The 15,567-nt window shown below is 36.7% G+C and overlaps 1 protein-coding gene across 3 annotated transcripts in view; it reads left to right on the top strand.

Annotated features, from left to right (window-relative positions):
• The window catches only part of NR5A2 (nuclear receptor subfamily 5 group A member 2), a 126,201-nt gene extending 112,396 nt beyond the window's left edge, over positions 1–13,805 (top strand). For all 3 annotated transcript variants that reach the window (XM_054038332.1, XM_054038334.1, XM_054038333.1), the window contains one exon: positions 10,576–13,805. In XM_054038332.1, the coding sequence (XP_053894307.1) occupies positions 10,576–10,823 (248 nt within the window). In that variant the 3' untranslated portion in view covers positions 10,824–13,805. The remainder of the gene's footprint in view (positions 1–10,575) is intronic.
• Positions 13,806–15,567: the final 1,762 nt, after the last annotated feature.

Raw genomic sequence — 15,567 nt, forward strand, 5'->3', positions numbered from 1 at the left:
GTGATGCTCCCAAACAAAGCTGCGGGTGGGTTCCATCCTGCTGAGCACTCTGGTCCAGATTCAGCAAAATGCTTAGCACACACATTAAGTTAAGCACACACTTAACTGTTTTGCTGGGTTGGGACCAGAGTGCTCAGCCTCTTGCAGGACTGAGCCCTTTAAGGTAAGAGCTAAAATGTTCAGGTGACTACAAACAAAAGACTAAAGAAGAAATGTCATTTGCTTAATGGAAAAAAAAATTCCACTCGCATTGTAGAATGTGCAAAACTTCAAAAAAGTACAAACGGTCTATGACTGTGTTCCATTAGGAGAGGGCTGTGTGTTACCATACCATACAGAACATGTTGCTATGGTTAGCACTTCAGACTTATACAAACTTACAGCTACCTATCAACCAGACTCCACAGTACACCTATATATTTATGTTCTTCATCTGTATTTTTTTGGTTTTGTTTTGTTTTAATTACTAAATTAGGTATCTATTACGTTGGCAGAAAAACATGGCACAATACAGGATCTCTGAGATTAGTAAATCACTAAAACATCTTTACTATAAGCAATATTTTCTCATTTTAAAGAAACGACGTTACAATTCTTGTTCTTGCGGGGACTTGGTTACACTGAAACCAAATGGTGTTGTGTAGCCAAAGAAGTTTCACAGAATAATACAAAAGTAAAAGTAATATGAAGCTCTACTCTTACCTATAAAGCATCATAATATAACTGGCTGGCCTAACATTTTAGCCAAGTTGATAAAAGTTTTAAATGTAATAATTAAATGTAAATACAGTCCTGATCCAAAAACCAGAAGAATGCCTTTAAGCTAATATTTATAACAAGAACTATTTGACTGAGCTCTCTTGTAAATTTTATCATACCTGAGGCAGTTTTCCTCATTCGATTAGCTGAAAAGCTGAATTTATCCCGAGGCAAACCAAACATCTAGTACAGGCTAAATTCAGCAACTGGAGCTTAAATTTGGCTTAATATATCCCCACTTGGATCTGCCTGTTTAATTCTCTTTCATATGATAACATGGCTTATTCATAGTCTGGACTTGCCACCTGAACAAACTGAACCTCATATCTTATTCTAATAGAATAAGAAAACTTCGCAAAAACACAAAAGTTCCAGAATGAAAATCAAACGCAAACTTAGGTTTTAAAAAAATGTTTTGTAAAGGTCTACAAGATTAGCATAGAGAGGTTTTTCCCTAAGGAACACTGCTTTTTATGATCATGCATTTTTCATAGAGACAGATGGGCTTTATAAAAGGATACAGCCTGCTACTCAAGAGGGTTTCAGTGACAGCTGCACTTCTGTGTTTTAACCACAGTAGAAATTTATATAGGATATATTTTCACAAAATATTTGTACTTCTTCTTTGGTCATATTCATTCCTGGTGTAATTTCACTGACTAAAGTGGAACTACACCTGAAATTAATCTGCCCATTATTCCTCTAATAAACAGTGTTTAATTAGTAAAGGGGAAACATAATATTCCAACTCCCTCCCCCCCCACAAAATGCCTATCTAAAAAACCCCCCGTTTCTTTATTCCAAACATTCAATACCTTCCCATCCAAGGAATGTATATTTCCTCATTCCTCTAGGTTTTATTGTGGTTTGTCATTAACTAAATATAACACCTTATTTACCTTTGTGCTCAGCTTCAAGACTTTTGAAAGTTTGCCCCAACTGCCATTTCCAGGAATTTCATAAATAATTACACTGATTTTAAATATTCATAACCTACAAATTGTAAACATTATATGTTGACAAATCAGGTCCCTATGACTACCGTTAGTTCAGTCAACAACTCTTGAAACAAAGAGGCCCTGAGAAGAAAGTTTTACAAACTATTCTTCAAGAATGAGTTGCATACACAATTTGGTCTCACCTATTCTTATTTTTTTAGCTCTTTCATTCAAAATATGATCTTATTTCCTACTTTTATCAAATGTGGTACTTTACTCCTAATTTACTTAAAGGCAGTTATACACTAAATAGATCAGGACACATTTGGTTACAGAAATGTTTGGAAGCCTGCTGCTAAGGAGAATTATTGGGCCAATGAAATCACTAGCTTGCTTAGAAGTACAAATATTTGCCATATTTGGTAAGCTGAATATTTCTAGCGAATAGTCATACTGTGGACAGGGGCCTTTACTAGGAGTCAAGTAATATGGGTTCTAATCTATGTTTATGCCTACACTTATGGCAACATGTAGAGTACAGACACTGCACACCCAGCTAGCACTATAAATAATAGTGGAGACAGTGAGACACAACTTACACGAGTAGTGTGCCCCACATGCCTGAACCCCCAGTGTACATACCCGACACTGTCCACACAGCTCTCTGCATGCCCAAGTAGAGCCTCCCACGTCTATTTTTAGCAGTGTAGTGTCTTGCTGCCAGACCCTTTCCCCCACACCTCTGGCAGCCAGGAGGCAGTGAGGAAAGGCTCCGGCCACAGTTCACTGTGGCCAGAGCCTTTCCCCACCCCTCTCTGCTGCCAGATCCTTCCCCCTCTGCCAGAGCCTTTCACTGTAGCACGTAGCTACACACCGCAACAACAAGTATGGACCCCGCCTGCCTTCTTTCCCTGTGGCAGGTAGTGACACGTGTAGTACCTGTAGTGTACACGCCAAGTGTAGATATAGTCTATTCTCTGCCATAGACTCCCTCTATGACTTTCAGCAGGTCACTTCTGCCCACATTTTCCAAAATATCCTATAATTTTGCGTGTTCAACTTTAGAAACCTATGGGGAGTCTTATTTTTGATAAACCCCAAAATATCATAGTTGCTATTTAACCTTGCATATGGAAAGACAGTCCCGGTATTCAAGGGTATATAATTTAAAAAGACAAAAATAAATAATGTGGGGAAAGGATGCAAGTTACAAGCATGTGGTCACCGGAATGTATGGCACATGGTTTATTAGTTCCAGGTTTGCTTGTTTTATTCTTTGGTTGGGCAGGTAGGAGAATAATGAAGAAATAAATTGGACAGAAGGAAGGGAGGGAAGAGGTGAAGGCATGAGGAGAAAAGAGAAGAGGAAAGAAAGAGGAGAGAGTGGGAGGTTCAGGCATCTGACTGCTGATAGGCCAAAAAAGTCCAAGTGTAAATGTCAGTGGTGACCTCAGGAGGCTGAGGCTGAAGGGTGCTTCAGCTGCTGCATATGTGGTTAGGAGGCAGAAGGAGAACAAAAGTCTTCAATAGAGCACCCAAGCAGTTTGTGTACATCAACTATACTACTGTATTTGTCCATACATTTTCCCTACAGCTGAGTCCTATGAGAAACAGGGTTCAATATATAATAAATTTAAGAATTTTATATATGGCCCACTAAAGTCGATAGGGATTGGAGCAGGACTTAAATTAATTTCTACTTTGAAAAGTGGCTTGGTAAATATGCTGCTGTGGGGTTTCCTTTTTACCGTGTCTCAATTATTTCAATGATAAATGTCCTCAGTTTAAAAGTAGTAATGGCTTTTGTTTTATCTGCCAGCCCTGCAAATTCAACCTGGGATCTGAGAGTCAAGCTGGCTTCATTTCTTTTCATGTATCATCACCAGTAATAAAGATTCTGGAGGTCAAATTAGGCCTAGTGACATCTGTACAAAACTCCTTGTCTTCTGGGGTTACACAAGCAGATGTGATAGGAACTTAGTAAATATGTTGATGCACAAAGAAGGAAGGAACAGAATCCAGCTCACTCTCTCCTAGTCATATTTATCTGCAGAGCTTAAACGGAGTATGAAGCAGTTATAAAATATTTTGGCACAAAAGTAAGTAGATATGATTCTGAACACTTATAGGGAGCATATCTGTTGTGGAAGTGTGGATCATATTATGGTCTTTTAGAATAGCAAGTTACTTTAAAGTATTGTAAATACAGCACAAAACCTATTGCTATAAAATATTGTCAAAATCTACCTGTTTCAAATTTTGCAGTCCAATGTGATTTTGGAAGTCTAAGGCCTGGTCTACACTAACCCCCCAATTCGAACTAAGGTACGCAACTTCAGCTACGTGAATAACGTAGATGAAGTTCGAAGTACCTTAGTTCGAACTTACCTCGGTCCAGACGCGGCAGGCAGGCTCCCCTGTTGACTTCGCGGTACTCCTCTCACTGAGCTGGAGTACCGCAGTTGACGGCGAGCACTTCCGGGTTCGACTTATCTCATCCAGACAAGACGCGATAAGTCGAACCCAGAAGTTCGATTTGCTTGCCGCCGAACTACCGGGTAGTGTAGACCTAAGCTAAGAGAAGAGAGGCAAGGAAACATTGGAAAAAATGTAAAAACATTTTAAAAAGGAACCATTTAAGGATTTTCATCTCTAAAGTACTTACTCCACTTTCTTTGACATCTTCTGGAAAAATTCTCCTCTCTTATCTTAAAATGTTGAGAATATTAGCATTCTCATTTGTGGAACTAGAGTAGGAGCCGAGAACTCCAAAATCCAGAGAGGAGGGAGTGGAATTATGGGTTCTGTGCATGTGCATGGCCAGTTGGTTCATGTGATACAGACAGGAGTGGCTGGTGAAATGAAGTAATAAAAATTAATTAACATTCTTTGAAAAGTACTTACACAGCTCCTGCACAGTAACCATTTTTCAAAGTTAAATCTCTCATTCCCTTTCATTTTTCTTTTCAAAATTCCCAAACCAGTGAGAGCTCTCTATAGATTAATAGCACACCAAATTTCAGTGTTTCAAGTTTGGAACATGAGGGGGGGGGGAAATCTCTCTGAAACCTAAATATTTTCCCCCTCTAAAGGCCAGACCCATTTTTTAGAAAATATGCAAAAGTGTTTTCTTCAGAACCCAAGTGTGCTTATCTTGTATGCAAAGTTTCAGCTTAGAGCACAATTTGATGACAAAGATATGAACCCCTGAAAATTGAAGATTTAGTGGGAATACTCACAGACTTTTACTGTGACTATAGGGCTGCTACTGGCACCACTATAATAATTTTTTTGTCTTCATCTTCAGAAGTAAACTATAGAGAACACAAATTCTATGTTTGACAGAATAGCTATTGCTAGTTCTTGTAAAACATGTAATATATTCCAGAAGACCTAAGGGTGTACTCTCCAATAAGGATGGAAAAAGATGTGCGCCCCACTGTGAGCTCACAGTAAGGCTGTTTCATGTAAAAAGTTGGTAATTAGTCCCTGAGTGAATAAAGTAGATGAGATAAGAGATTGGACTTACTGTAGCAACACAACATACATTTTCTAGTTGCTAGAATTTAAAGGGTGTTTGGGTGGGAGGGGGGGTCTATTTCTGCTCATTTTATTTTACAAGTTTTTAAATCTTGGAAACTAATTTGTTACATTAAGCTTAAACATGTGTACTTTAAAATCTCACTAAGAGATACAAAGATAGATAAGAGACATATAGAAATTGGTTGAATAATTTTATAAAAAGTACCAGAGATTTTCTTACTATACATGTCAGGTGAATTTCATCCCAACTGATTTCAATGTGATGACTGGTGCTTTATCCATATAAAACATTAGTGGTTATTAGAATCTGTAGTCAGAAGATAAATATTTTTTATAATTAAATTAAATCTCATTACCCAGAGGTACAATCACAAACTTAGTTAAAAAAAACCTACCATAGTAGCTAGAATAAAAGAAAATCAAAATTACAGTTAAGTACCACATTATGAATAATCAGCTAAATACACAATCATCAGGAAGCAGCAATGGGCCCAATAGTATAATAATCTTCTTTGCTCTAGCCTGCAAAGCTGAAGACGACAACAGAAATACCTTACATTTTCTATTTTCCCTTCATTGTTACTCATCCTCGTCAGAGGTGGACCTCTCCCCACCTTGTCTATCTCTTTAAAAGATATTTACATTATTTATTACTGTGACTACTTTTAAGTAAATCCATAAGGGTTCCATGAAAAAAATTATGAAGTAAATGCTATATTATATAGCGGTACTGGACATCACAATGAAGCCTATATCATGTGTTCCCATTATATCAGTGCCTCATAATTATCTCCTGTGTTTTTCTACATTTGTTTTGCGCATAATTTGTGAGACCAAGGGGGTTTTCCAAGACCACAGTCAACTGTAATACTTTATTAAGAATACCTCTCTAGAGCAAATGCATTAAGAAGTGTATTTTCAACTTGAATATGTGGCATTTTAGCCACAATACTAGCATTGGTGTTTAATGTCATCGTTAATTGAAATTATATATATGGCATTCCCAGAGTGGTTATCACTGTTCTATAATGCTTAAAGCCCTGTGCACAGAGGTGAGAAAATATCACAGAGACAGATTCTGCCTTCACCGCCATGCATCCTCCATTAAATCAAATCAAGCCACTGAACTCACAAAGGGTCGCATAGGCGTAACTAATGTCATAGGTCACAGGTAGCACAAGTGTAACTGAGGGCAGGATGTAGCCCCACTGACTCCAAAATGATACCGGCACATCTGGCAGCAGAATAGGTCTCTCAATAACACATACTTTACCTCCATATCTTAAACAAACAACAAGATAAGAAGTATGTGTATTTTCAGACTTTGGTTGTTCTTCATCTCTGCTAAGAACTGAGTGGTTTTGTGACGTTACAATTGAAAACACAGTAATATTTAAGAACATAGAACAAATGTCAGGATTAAACTTGTGTTCTTTAAAAATATAATAATATTTTAACCTAAAATAGGGCCTAATCCAAAATCTATTTAAGTCGAAAGATGCCCATCAATTTTAATAGGCTTTGGATCAGGTCCACAGTCTCTGAAAGCAGCCATAGCTCAAAAGTTACATTTATAAGATGATGTTTGACATACTGATTTTGTAACGTCATTGTTCATTTAATATAGTCTAAACTGCAAACTCCCTATTTATCTGTTTGTCTTTTACTTCATCTGCAGTGTCTGTGGGAATTTCTTACATTGTAGCAGCAAACTGAGATTGTATTTCACATTTGAAAGTAACCCATTTTAAATAATTCTGATAGTTGGTAATGTTAGTATTCTTAACAATCTCCCAGAAACATATTTAAGACAGATTTTTAAACCATTGAAGAATTGCAAAATAACTTGAGAGTGTCATTACTCTTCTAAAATGCAAATAGCAGTGGTAATTTATGCAGAGCAATACAACCTTTCACATTTAATTCTGTGCACTTTGTTTTCTGTAGACTAGAAAAAATGAAATTATGTCATTTCCCACACAAGATGTTGCAAAGAGCAAAAGTGATTAATTACAGCCACCTGGAGGACATCTAGTTTGCAATTATGAGCATTGAAACAATGTCTTTAAAAACAATGCATGGTATATTTTTATAATATAATGCAAACCTGATTATCCAAAGATCTCTGGGGACACCAGAAAACTTTGGATAACTGAGGGTTTGGATAACTAGGGGAGGTGGCTGATCAGGCTTTGAAGTCTGGTTTCTAGAACCCACAGCCATGGATAGAACCTGCTCCAATTTTAGGGATTTCCCACTGGCTTCCTTGAGGCCAGCCAGCAATTCAGGAGGAGGTTGTGCTCCCAGTTGCTCAGGCCTGCAGCACAATAAAGAGGAGGCAAGTGGATTGCCCAGGGTTGATTAGTGAACTCAGCTCAGTGTAGAGGCATAGGCTGTTCCTCTCTTCAGACAGAGAGTGTAAGGGCCAAATACACCTTGGTCACAGGAGGCCTCACACACAATGTCAAACTAGCACTTTGAAGGAGCAAGGTGCAGAGTAACCACGGAGGGAAACTTAATATTTTCAGCAGGAAGAGTGACCAGATGTCCCGATTTTATAGGGACAGTCCCGATTTTTGGGTCTTTTTCTTATATAGGCTCCTATTACCCCTCACCCCCATCCCAATTTTTTACATTTGCTGTCTGGTCACCCTAGCAGCAGGCATACATAGTAGGGATTTGGGGCTATGGGACAAACCACATAGAGAGCTGTGTATGCTACTCTGAGGGGTAGCCGTGTTAGTCTGAATCTGTAAAAAGCAACAGAGGGTCCTGTGGCACCTTTAAGACTAACAGAAGTATTGGAGCATAAGCTTTTGTGGGTGAATGCCCACTTCATCACACGCAAGTGTATGCTACTGTAGCCCCAAATCTGCAGTAATGGCCATGCAGAAACTTCAGGGTGGTTCAGACCTTGTTGCCTGATTGGAATGGGAAAATTCTGTCCTCCAATCACCTCCAAAGTCTTCCTGAACACAGCAGAATTTATTTGGGCTCTGCACAGGAACCAGGCTTTGCTCCATCAGAAGCACTTTTAGGAATAGGTGCCGATGGATCTGATCTCTGGCATGGAACCTGAAAAATTGATTTGGGGTGCAAAGCATACCAGTCACAGATAGCAGGTTCTTTCTCTAGCAACTACATAGATTATTATTTAATAAATGAGATTGGTGAATCACATGAATAGAGTTTTTATTTAATAACCAAACCACCCAAATCATTCATGCAACTGAACAAAAATCAGGTGCCTAGAAACAGCCAGTCCCTAGTGTTGTCATAATCAAAATTCTGAAGACATAGGAAACAGATAAAAATAGATATAGTCAGTGGAGTACACCATAATCTGGAAGTGATGGTCCAGTTTATATCAGCTTCTCAGATGCTCACCAAAGATCAGATACACCCCTTCTTTATACCCCTTTCTTTCCCTGCATCTAAACATGACTAGGACCATATTTGACAATGGTTCAGCCCCTACCCGTTTGTTATATTCTTGGAAACCTTGTTTGGTATGCTGGCTATCCATAATTAACTTTCCGTGGTTGGCCTCACTGTTAGGTCAACCCCTTGCCCACTACATCAGTGCTGTCAGCTCCATGGATACATGTACCCCAAAATCCAGCAAAAAAGCCACTCTATAACTTGTTTTTCACTTCTTTGTGGCTAACTTGCTTGTCACAAGATAAAAATCACAAAAAGTCCCCAAAACTGGTGACCCTAGGTGACTTCTTAATGCTAACTCCTGATTTAGTTATGCCATTTTCTTACAGGCCTTGCTAGGTCTCACCTTTTTGCCAAGCCTGTAATTTATACTGTGTGTTCATCTACTTGCATTTCAAGCACTCTTATCCTTACTCTTACCTATTAAAAGAATTAAAACACATTCTAGCATTAAAATAAATTAGGTCAAAGCTTGGGCTTGAATGCCACATGTATCCCAGGCCATTGGTGGGTTTGGGGGGCCAAAACCCATTTTTGCTCTGCATAATGAAAAACTCCATTCACCTCCCTTCAGCAATAAGATTGGAAGGAGACTCCACAGGTCGGAATTCAGCAAGTTCCCTGCCTACTATGCTGGATAAACCTGCACAGGAGAAAATTTGGCCTCTTAAGTTTATGTTAATTAACATTGTGTTTCTTGTTAACATTCATTTATGTCATAATGTTATGCTAACAACCAAGACATGTTCTCACAGCAACTGCACCTTGACCACTGCATAAAGCTGTTAAATTAACAGCATCTGATGCATACATGTAAGCAGGATGATTTTAGTTATCCTGAAATTTTTAATTTCTAGATTTTTGTTTTAGTTTCTAACTATGCTTTCCATTAGTGTTGTCTTTTGCATTGAACGGAACTTTAATTTACACTTTTTTGAATAAAAAAAAAGCTCAGCATCTCAAGGACTATAATACTGCAACGTAGACACATCAAAATAAGTATACCACCAAACTACCTTTTATGGAAATAAAACAGATATGAATAGTTCAGTAAACCATCTACTTCAACATTCCTAGAAAGCTTAGAGGTGCTGTATAGTAACTGTAGATAATCATATGTTGTTAGAATGAACAATTTGCCAGTGCCCACCTCACCAGTGTGAATGACAGTTGTCCAATAGCAAAGAAGATCAATGTAATCAAAATTTATAAACCATATTCAGGTTAAAGGGCACTTTTCTTATCTTTTATTCTGTCCAAAGGACATGGGTTTTATTTTATAAAGATCATTAGTCATTGAAATATATATTTTAGAGAGTTTCTAGAAGGTAAGATTATTTTGGCAGTCACTGGAGTGTACCAGATGGTTCATTAGCATAGGCTAGACAAGTCAAAAGCTTTCAGAATCATTTAGAAAATGTCAAACAGAAACAAGAACCCTGTCACTTTTTATTAGAATTAACTACATCATACCCTGGACACAGATTTCACCTTGGGTCAGAAAAATTAATACAGAATTATATGAATTGTTTAATATACTGGGTTAAAGATAGGTCTTCCTCTGGGGACTCATTTGCTGGCAATATATTATGGTCATCTACTTCAGAAATCTTCAACCTTTCCTTTTGTAAGCTATGAAAAGAGTTGACCTTGCTCAAAATCCATTGGTATCTAATTGATTTGAGGTATATGCAAAATTTCAACAAGACAGTCTGCTAGAGTTCTTTTGTGATCATTTTCCCAGGAAAGTTGGGGAATGGATTTACTGAATATTCAGCAGCATGTAAAGTAGGCTTTTGTCAAGAGAAAAAAAAACATCCTTTAAGTAAAACACTGCTTTAGTAAACAGGAATTCAAATGCAATTGAAATGTTACTTTCTTTTTCCCCCATCAGATGTCAAAAACCTTGAGAACTTCCAGCTTGTGGAAGGTGTTCAGGAACAAGTGAATGCTGCTCTGCTGGACTATACAATGTGCAACTATCCACAACAGACAGACAAATTTGGCCAACTTCTCCTGCGGCTACCAGAAATCCGGGCCATCAGTATGCAGGCCGAAGAATACCTCTACTACAAACACCTGAATGGGGATGTGCCATGTAATAACCTTCTCATTGAAATGCTGCATGCAAAGAGAGCATAAATTATACCCATTAGAGCTTCTGCTTTCAAGAAAAAAAAATACTCTGAACTGCTCCAAGCAACGCTAATTAAAAACTTGGTTTTAAGACTTTGCAAAATGGTATAATAATCAAATACTTAATAGTAAATAAGTGATGTATCAGGGTATTTGTATTGCAAACTGTGAATCAAATGCTACACATCCCCAAAGGAATCTGTATAGGACTTTGTACTGGAATGAAACAAGCTTATAAGTGGATCTATCACCAATGTCAACATGAAAAAAAACGGAACAATTCTTGTATATTTAACTTTTCTGATCGCCACTATGAAGAAATTTAGGAACAAACTGATCTGTGTTATTAAGCTAATATAGTGGAGAAATTGAGTGCACTAAAATCCTTCATTGTACAGCAGGACTTCTAAAACAACTCTAAAGGATGCAAAACTGCACCACTACCATCTTCTATCATCCTTCCAAGGACCCAACACTTACTTTGCCTGTGATAAATGTTGTGGCACCTATTCAATCTGTAATAAAGGTCTGGAGTAGCCACATATTATATAGTAGCTCCACCAAATCATAAAAGCCTGGTTTTGAATGTCTGTGTCTCAGGCCTGCAAATAGGTAATATGAAGAGTCTGTTAATAAGTTAGCTTGACATTCTTAATATGTTCTGAAGTTTGTTTTTTGTGTGTTCATGTAATTAAATCAGGCAGTATCCCTCTTCTACTAATATTACATGGGATGGCTATAAAATATCACAAATAGTTTCTCCAATGCAAATTTGCTAATTCAGCCATGTTTCAATTACAGTATCAATGCTCTGGCATTGTCTAAGATTTTCATGCCAAATAAGCTTGCTGAAGTTTTTAAGTCTTTTAGCCATCCTGTTTAAAGTTAGTTTCTTTTAAAAATAAATAAAATCTTCTCAGATTTCAAATGGTAACATTGCTAAATAATGCAAGTCAACATCTAAAGTGCATTTAGCTATGCAAAAAACCCACAACAATCAAAATGTATGAGCTGATGAAGTCAAACTGCTTGCTAAGAAGTGATCTTTAAAATTATCAAGAAAAGACAAAAGTAAGTTTTAAACATAATTTAAATAAAACAGTTTTAAAAAAAAAAGTTAGGTAATTAAAATATTCTGCATGGGTAAAGAAGAGTGATACTGCCATGTCTATGTAGACCAAAGTCTGCTGCAGAACAAATATTGGAGAAGGACAAATAATTACATCTCTATCCAAATGAAGATATCAGTATTATAACATGTAGTGCCACAGTTATGAAAGTCTTGCCTTATTTCATTATCCTAAAAGGTAACTGGGCAAATGTGGATCAACATAAGTTTAAAATAGAGTATTAATACTTTACATTAAAAAGAACCCTAGTGTTTACATTCTTTAGGTCCTGTGGGAAAAAATCTGTGATAAGATTGCAAAGAAGTGATTCCCTTAGTGTTGCTTTCTGATTGGTAATTATTTTACCAGTACTGAATTACTGTATGTCGTGAGACACTAAAATCAAAAAGGGAATCTCATTTAAACTTTAATTTTTTGAGATTATCGGCTGCACAATCACTTGTAGAAACTGTATAAACTCCTAATCCCTTAATTTTTTTTCATGAAGATTGCTGGCTTTTGAATAGTTTATTTATATTGTATATCATAGTTTCCACTGTAGACAATTATGATGCTAATTTATTGGTCCTTGGTTTCATCTTTATATAAGATATAGCCAGAATGAAGAAGCCAAATATATGTGTTTACTGTAGCATGTCTTCAAGTTAGTGGAACATAGTTCAGGGACATACAAGGGTCTTTACAAATTAAAATCATTCACTTGATTAAATGTCTGTAAATCTTCATAATCCTAAATGTAGTTTATTTAAATCTATTGTAAATTATGTGACTTGTAGCTTCTTCTGGTTTATGTGAATGTAACAAGGTGCATTCTTATCTTAAATTCTTTTCCAAACGTACATTGTATACCAAAGACATCAGTTATTTCTGCATTAGTATAAAACAGATTATTTTAATCATCTGTATTAGTCATCTCTAATACTCTGTCCATGTGTAGGGTACAAACTTAGCTAAGCCTAGCGTCAGCAGCACCTAGATGTCTGTCTCACATCATGGAATACCACTCATGCTGTTTTACAGATCAAATGTAATATGAAAACATTTCACCTGAGTATCATGTATAATCAATAGGGATGGAAGCATCACTTGAAAGAATACAAAACAACTAAATTTATAGAAAGTAAGATGTGAATGGCATTTGAGGGTGGTAGTGAAGTTGCTGTGGTCACATATGTACAACATGGGTATAATATTTCTTTTTTCTTTTTCAAGTGTTCATATTCTGTAAATTCTTGATTTGTTTTTATGGAAACACTACAGTGAACCTCACTGAATATTAAAGCTTAAAAAATAAACAAAAATGTGTTGCTAACTGTATACACAGCACCATTATCTATATTCAGGACAAGAGTACTAATATAAGGATGTAAAAGACAAGCAACAATTTGCATATAATTTAATGGAAACAGTTTCAGATAAACTATAACATATATTAGCAGTATCTGTGGTTCCAAAAATCCCTCCAGATTGCCCAAAGTTTTCAAACAAAAATCTCCCTAAGTTAATTGTTAACCACTTTGTAACCAGACATTTACTTATGACTGCCTTATTGATTGCAGGACATATTAGTAAAAGCAGACTGAAATACAAAGGTTTTGGCTTTGCCTGGTTTATTATAGTTCTGTATTTGTAAGCGAACAATCTGTAATGTCTGAATATTTGTATTACAGATGTTCTGCAGCTGCCTTGGATTTGAATCCATGCAACTTTTAGAATGTGCAATTAGTTACTTGTTGAAGTTGAAGTTCTCTTACTGTATCAGTGAAATACCTATTGTCATGTCAGTTCTTGCCAGGAGTTATGCATCACCAATGGATTTTTTTCAGTATTTCAATAAATATTGATATGCCCATCCTGATTACTTAAAAATTGTTTTATGATAATCCCATTACATTGGAAACTAAGTCCCAGTCAAATAAAAGTCAGTTACTCGAGCAGGAGTTAAAAAATACTGAAGATGAGGCCAAAGAAAATGTGATGCAGAAAGGAATAGAAATTTGCATGTATGCAACATTACATTCAGAACCTCAGATATCATGATGAACATGGTGTAGATGCATATGCTGAATGCAATACGCATGACTTGAAAGTGTGGATAAGATAAATCTCCTTTCAAAATAGCATATTTATAGATACATGGTTATATATGTATTTTTAAACAGCATTCTTAGTTTTCTAATAGCAGTTTCATATTCAATGTTACCTACAAAGATAAAAGAGAATCAACTAACAGCATTCAGGACAACAGCAGAGCTCAAACTAACCTCTCAGCAATGTAAATACATGACAGGGTCAGGAGAAACTCCAGAGCTTCCAACACAACTGCCACAGGACTCTGCCAAAGAGACAGATGTTGCTGCTACTAAAAAAATTATTTTGCCTGCCATTTCAAGAAGATGAGGAATAGTGGTACACTATGATGTGTCAATAGAATCCTACTACTGAGATCAAACACACCTCGCCCCAATTCCTTTTCTAGCTTAAAGTGTTTGTTCTCTTAGGCCCTGATCAGGCTCCAACTGAAGCCAATGTTAAAACTTTAGCAGTGCAAAATTAGGTCTAGAATTAGTTGTGTACAAATATTTTGCTTAAAAAAAAAACACAAATTTTAAATTCATTAAAGATATACAAAAATTAAAGATAATATTGTGTGGCTTAGAGGTTGGAGGAATATGTTTTTATTTTGAAGGAGCATAGATTACAAGAAAATTTTGGATCAGCCCACACAGAAGATATGTCAAGTTTAGCAATTTAGCATCACCTAAGAAAAAACTTCCTAATAGCGATATATATGAGTGATGTATATAGTATCCACAGTACACACAAACTAGGAGGGGATTTTAGCGTTAACTAAGTTTGACATTGGTTCTGAAGCAAGCTGATGTATGTTTTTATTGCAAACATGCAAAGAGAGAGTTCAATGCAACTCAGGTCAACACAGTTCAACACTTAGTGATCTTGACAATTTCCTGGCATGCTAAATAACAGTTTTCTTTAACCCTTCACTGGAAGCCTGTAGTTCAGTCTCTAACATAAGCTATATTAACAATATTTTCACTCTCACCAAAGCATTTGCTGTGTGCAAGATTTTCTATGAAAGGTAGTAGCTCATTGTGTAAAGTTATTGTGTAGAAATTATCTGCTAATATCTAAGCTGTCAATATTTGTAGGTCCAAGAGTGTTAAAGTAACAATGATCATAGCGTGGTTCAGCCAAGTTACAGCAGCATTATTAAGTATTGAGTATACACGGTATTAAGCCAGTCTTATAGAGGTACTCTAGTGATGCTGGAATGATTCAGGTCATCTGTGTGTCCTCTGCGATTTGCATATATGCTGAATAAAAAAATATTTGTAACCCTTCTGCCAGGTGTTGCTGCGGACACCAAGGGCCAGATCCAATATTGAGGGGTTACTTTTAACATTAAAAAACAGAACTAGCTTAAACCTCCACCCAGAAAGCTGGGAAAATTAACCACCGCCCCTGGGTGCCTCTAAGAGGCAATACTTCCCCACTCACAAGCACTGAGTCTGTGTATAACAAAAGGAAACTTATGAAGAGCAGGAGGAACTCAGGATTAATTTGGGAAACCACTGCACCACTTACTCAAAAGTATGCAA

Source organism: Malaclemys terrapin, chromosome 8 (genome assembly GCF_027887155.1).
Source record: "Malaclemys terrapin pileata isolate rMalTer1 chromosome 8, rMalTer1.hap1, whole genome shotgun sequence".
Taxonomy (NCBI): Eukaryota; Metazoa; Chordata; order Testudines; family Emydidae; genus Malaclemys; species Malaclemys terrapin.